The sequence below is a fragment of the Temnothorax nylanderi genome, unplaced genomic scaffold, assembly GCF_030848795.1.
Source record: "Temnothorax nylanderi isolate EJ_2023f unplaced genomic scaffold, tnyl_v1.0 TNYL_tig0352_pilon, whole genome shotgun sequence".
Lineage (NCBI taxonomy): Eukaryota > Metazoa > Arthropoda > Insecta > Hymenoptera > Formicidae > Temnothorax > Temnothorax nylanderi.
In genome coordinates, this window is record NW_027249414.1 from 188,587 (window position 1) to 194,701 (window position 6,115).

The following is a 6,115-nucleotide window of genomic DNA, read 5'->3' on the forward strand; positions in this document are numbered from 1 at the left end:
GCGCACGAGATGTTTCGGTATTTTGGCGTACGTCTGACAGAGATAGAAGCAATCAATATTCGAATGTCGACCCATAGAAAAGTACTCCCTCATTCTGTCCTGCTTGTCGCAGGCCACGTCGTCGTAGACGAAGACCGAGTCGGGAAGCGCCTCGTCGGGCGGAACGACGTCGCGATTGTCGGAGAACGCGCGATAGCTGATCTCCTCCATAGGCTCGAACAATCGTTCAAGATATCGATACTTCGGTTGTTGCAGAGATTTCGAGTACACGTATACGTTCTCGAAACTAAGACCGTGCGCTTGTTCCAGCAGACTCACCAGAACGTTCGTCTTACCGCAGTTAGAGGGACCGCAGATGATGCAACGTACGACGTTCGGCAAGAGAGGACCGTGTCTGCGCGATTCTCCGTTTCCTCCCTCGGTCGCGCCCGACCTTGCCTGCGTTTTGCGATCCACATTCAAGACTCCTATCGTCACCGACTGTCGCACTAATCGCATTGCGCCCTCTCTCTTTCGCTCTCTCTCTCGGTCTTTTCCGCAAGCGCGCGCTCGTTCGCGCGATGAACGCGCCCGAGCGCCGGGGCGGGGAGGGCAGCACGGACGTCGTTTCGTTTTGTCGCGCGTGCGCAAACGCTTCGCGCGCAAGTATAAGTAGCGCGAGCGCGTCGTCGTATCCGTAGAAATTCGATCTTAAAAGCAACGAATCGTTCGCGCGCGTCGGTGATCGAGATGTTTCCCATCCTACTGACGGACAGGCGCGATATTCTCGATCTAACGGCCGAGGAGCTGGAATTCGTTCCAAAGATCGTTCTGTTGCGTAAATTTGAGAAATACGTGCAACTGCTGTGGGACCGTTTGCCCGAACATATAAAAGCAGATCCCGAGGTGCAGAGATATCGCTCGTGTATGGAACATTACAATCGTCCGTGGCAGCGAACGCATATAGACGGTCCACCGCCGCTCGTCAAGGACTGCTACGAGTGCAACCGCGCGCTGGCTCTGAACGGTGAGTCGTCGAAACGTTTCCGTTCGAATTAAGAAGAAGAAAAAACCCTCCCGCAACCGCGACCGAATGCGCGGCGCCGGTCTACTTGATCGCGCGATAAACGCTCTTCCCTTCGAGCTGCATATACCCGGCTATCAGTTTTGCGGACCCGGTACGCGTCTAGCAAAGAGACTAGCGCGCGGCGACAAAGGCATCAATCCGTTGGACGCGGCGTGTCGCGAGCACGACATAGCGTATTCGCGAAGCGGCGAACTCGCCGAACGACACGTCGCCGATCGACTGCTCGCCGAGAAAGCGCGCGAGCGCGTCACCGCAAAGGACTCGACGGTCAGTGAGAGACTCGCCGCGGCGGCCGTATGGGCGGCTATGAAAGCGAAGACGAAACTGGGCATGGGTATGGAAAGGAAAAAAGGAAGAAAGAGGAAAGGAACGGGGAGAAACGCTAAGACGAGGAGGAAGAGGCGGAGGATACTTCCGAAGGCGAAACGCGGCGGCTTTTCTACCGATGTTGGGTGCGCTCGGTTCCTTGATCGGTGGCGCGGCTGGCGTGGCCAAGGCGGTGAGCGCCGGCAAAGCGGCGCGACGGGAACTCGAGGAACTGCAGCGACACAATCGCGCGATGGAGGGTCGCGGGTTGTACCTCACGCCGTATAAGAAGCGCGGAGGTGGCGCGAGGAGAATCGCCGAAAAAAAATTTCGCGGAAGAAGGCGACGTTAGCGGCGACGTCGGATCTGCCGCCGTACGGCGTCACGACGAACGAGCAGCTCGATCGATCGGCGCGTCGCCTACGCATACCGTTCTTCCGTGGGGTGTTCATGCGCGACGCTCTGCCGACGAGGGTGCGACACGCGGAGTGCGGCATCGTGAATCTCGACGACGCGGCGGGTCCGGGCACGCATTGGGTCGCTTACGCGAAGAAAGGGAACGCGGCGATCTACTTCGACGCGTTCGGAAATCTCCGTCCGCCGAGGGATCTCGCGCGATATCTCGGCGGTGGCGGCGAGAGCGCGATCGTGACGTACAATCGTCGCGCGTTCCAGACGTTCGAGCAGAGAATCTGCGGACAGCTGTGCCTGCGATTTCTTCGCGAGATCGATTGGGGGAGCGGTGGCGAACGATCGACGTTCTCCCGCGATGTCGCTGACGCTCACGTTAACCGGAACCAGCAGCGTTCTCACGGCGAGTCACTTTCCCGCTTTGGATCTGAGCGACGGCGAGTACGAGCTGGGTTTGGCGACTTTTGAGACGTACAATTCGATACCGAACGTTACGCCGGCGAACAATCGATTCTACTTCGGCGAGGACGACCGGAAGATCGTCGTTCCGGAAGGGTCGTACAAGCTGCGAGCCGTGAGCAGATATCTGCGCGCCGCTCTTCTTCATCACAAACGTCGCGCCCGCGAGAGAGAGAGAGAGAGAGAGAGAGAGAGAGAGAGAGAGAGAGAGAGAGAGAGAGAGAGAGAGAGAGAGAGAGAAAAAACTGCAGGCCGATGGCGCTGGACGGGTAAAAGAAAATAAACGAACGGAGAAGGACAACGACGACGATAACGACGACGCTTATCGCATATACGAGGACGAAGACGACGACGACGACGACGGTTATGGCATATACGAGGACAACGACGGCAAGAACGACGACGATGACGGCGGCGATAGAACGATACTCGCTCTTCGCGCCAACGAGAATACCATGAGGAGCGAGATAAAGTGCGCCTACAGAGTGAATTTTACAAAACCGAACAACATCGGTTCTCTTTTGGGTTTCTCGCGCGATCGTATCCTAAAACCGAACAAATGATACGTTTCCGACGGACCCGTTGACGTCATGAGCGTGAACATAATTCGCATCGAATGCAGTATCACCACGGGAGCGTACAGCAACGGACGCTCGGTACACGCGATACGAATTCGCGCCGAAAGTTCCACCGGGATATAAACTGTCGGAGACTCCGACGCAGATCATTTACCTCCCGATCGTCGCGCGAAACGTCACCGATATCACGGTGCGAATCGTGGATCAGAACGATAAATTGATCGACTTTCGCGGCGAGGAGATAACGATTAGACTGCACGTACGTCGTCGCCGCAGTCAGTGTGTGTGTGCGCGCGCGTATCTCCGCGACCTGAAGAGAGAGAGAGAGAGCGAGAGGGATGCTTGTTCTGAACGGATCGAGCGCGGATTGTACGAACGAGCGAGCTAGCCCGTTCTACGACGTAATCGAAAGCGTAAGGAAGAGAAGAGGTGGTGGTGGTGGTGGTCGAGGAGGAAAGAGAGCCGTTCTCAGCAACGCCAACGTCAGGTTCCTACGATCGCTGGGTCTTGCCGTGAGAAACGCATCGTTTCTACTTCGAAAGGAAAGACCATGGCCGACATCCTGAGTATCGGCGGTGAGCCGATCTTCGACGAGCGCATCGTCGGAATCGAGACTCACACGTATAACCCGTACGTGAACACGACGTTCGGGCACAACGACGAGATACGAATACCCATACAGCAACAGGATCTGTATACGCTGCCGTGCGACAGTTTTCTGTACGTCGAGGGACGACTCTATGACGACGGCGCGGGCGCGACGACGTCGGAAGCGACGGATGCTCAAAGGCAATACGCGAGGTCAACAACTGCGTGGCGTTTATGTTCGACGAGATTCGATACGAACTCGACGGCGTGGAGATCGATCGGTGTAGAAACGTTGGCATAACCAGCACGATAAAGAACTACGCGTCGCTGACCGCCGAACGAGCCAGGAGACTGCAGAACGCCGGATGGAGTTATCCGACGAACGAATCAAATCTGAACGACGCGTCCCGTCAATTCAACTTTTGCGTACCTTTGAATATTCTTTTGGGTTTCTGCGAGGACTACAGACGCGTGGTGATAAACGCGCAACACGAACTTATCCTGATACGCGCTCGGAACGACGTCAACTGCGTCGTAGATCCGAAAAAAACCGTGCCGAGAGATCCTAAAATTACGCTACTGAAGGTGCAATGGCGTATGCCGCACGTGGCGTTAAACGACGTGACTAAATTGTCGCTTTTGCGAACGTTGGAGAGCGGACGATTTCTGAGCGTGGGCTTTCGCTCTTGGGACCTGTACGAATTTCCTCTGCTGCAGAGCACGACCAAGCATTCGTGGGCCGCGAAAGCCGCGCCGCAGTTGGAGAAGCCGCGATACATCATATTCGCGCTGCAGACCGGACGGCGAAACGAATTCACGGAGGACTCCTCGAGGTTCGATCATTGCGCGCTCGCCAACGTGAAATTGTATCTCAACTCGGAATTCTATCCCTACGACGACGTGAACGCGGATTTCGAAAGCGACAAGTTCGCCGTGCTGTACGAGATGTACGCGAAATTTCGAGGAGCGTACTACGGGGACAGTCGCGACGACGCGCTCTTCTCCCCGCGCGAATTCGCGCGAGTAGCGCCGCTCGTGGTGATCGATTGTTCCCGCCAAAACGAAGCGGTGAAGAGCGCCACCGTGGACGCGCGCATCGAATTCGAATGCAAGGAAAACGTTCCGCCGAAGACCACCGCATTTTGTCTCATCGTTCACGATCGCGTCATCGAGTACGGTCCGCTGACCAATGTGGTGCGCAAAATCATCTAGCGGAAATGGCGATTGTAGGATACCACACCCCGGAAACGGGAGATATATATAAAGACGGGGATCCTTCGATCGTTCCTCAGATCCCGTTAAGAACGAGCAGTTTGAGCGTGAATTGTTCGACGCGCACCGACTCGATGGCCGCAGCGGCAACGACGATCTTCGTCGTCCTGCAGGGATTCGTGGTGAGCGACAGATTCGTCGCGAAGGAGGTGGCCGTGCTCCGAAGCAAGACGCGCGAACTCGCGCATCACGTGTTTCGCGCGCCGATGAAGTGGGACCTCCTCACGAACGCCGAAAAAGCAAGGGCCAACTGGCTGATGGCGAACCATCACGGCCTCCGTTGGAAAGACGGGGACGTGGACTATCGCCTAGCCAGGTCGATTATTCGACGCGCGGTGTGCGACGACCTGGGCGAGGGAGAAGAGACGCCCGGCGCGCGAATATACGTGAAAGGCCTCGAGAAGAAGAGGTGGCTGGAGGAGATTCTCGGCGACGTCGACGCGACGATCGAGACCATCGACGCCGAGTACGACGACATCGATCGGCTGGAGTTTCTTCGCGCCGATCGCGCGTTTCGCTGCGGACACCATCAACGGTGCTGCACGATGGAGAACGTGATGAAGTTGCGCGACTGGTGGAACGAGCGACGCGAGTGTCTCTCCAGCATCGACTCCACGGATCAAATATAAATGTGTATCCATCCATCCATCTATATATGTATATATTTTAATCAATAACAAAAAGATCTATCTATCTATCTATATTTTAATCAATAAAAAAACTGATGCAAAATCAACGAACGAAGTTATTCATTATTCGCATACCTACACCGTACGTATAGTCGTACTCGATAACGCCGAGCGCGATAGCGTCGAGCGCGCGAGCGATAGCGACGAGCAAGCGAACGAGAGCGTCGAACTCGAAGAAGAACGGCAACGATAACGCCGAGCGCGCGAAACTGTCAATGAGCGGAGTCGGGAGCGTCGAGCGGAAGCGCGATATCGGCGGCGGGAGCGTTTAATCTTGTTGCTGTTCACGCGTATTTATCTTTATATAAATAATAGTTATTTAATATTATATTTATCCAATATTATATTTATTCTTGTATATTATATACTACTTATTTACTACTTTATACTTATTGCTTCCTCATAGAGGAAGTTTTGTTTTCGTAAATTCGTATATGAATCTTTGATTGCGTATAAAGTTTGCTCTAATCAACCAAATTAAAAAGAATTATATATATAAAATAGGAGTAGAAAAAACCAAAGAAAGGATATTTGACATATGGTGTTGTAACATAATCTTTTTCTATCTATAATAATATAAATGAAATTAAAATCTTTATTGTTTGATATAATTATATACATAACAATATAATTTTATCCAATTTATTATGAAGAGAGCTAACCCCTTTATATTATATTATATTATATTATGTTATATTATATTATAGTATATTATGTTATATTATATTATAGTATATTATGTTATA

The 6,115-nt window shown here is 53.1% G+C and overlaps 1 protein-coding gene across 1 annotated transcript; it reads left to right on the forward strand.

The window, feature by feature from the left end:
- Window positions 1–3,370: 3,370 nt before the first annotated feature.
- Window positions 3,371–4,620, forward strand: LOC139781656 (uncharacterized). The gene is made up of 2 exons (XM_071720524.1): window positions 3,371–3,609; window positions 3,696–4,620. The coding sequence occupies exons 1-2, from the start codon at window positions 3,371–3,373 to the stop codon at window positions 4,618–4,620; spliced, it is 1,164 nt and encodes a 387-aa protein (XP_071576625.1).
- The last annotated feature ends 1,495 nt before the right edge of the window (window positions 4,621–6,115 follow it).

Coding starts and splice junctions, on each gene's coding strand:
- LOC139781656 (XM_071720524.1), top strand. CDS start 3,371: ATGGCCGACATCCTGAGTATCGGCGGTGAGCCGATCTTCGACGAGCGC. Junction 3,610..3,695: donor GAAGCGACGGATGCTCAAAG/GCAATACGCGAG, acceptor CGATCGGTGTAG/AAACGTTGGCATAACCAGCA.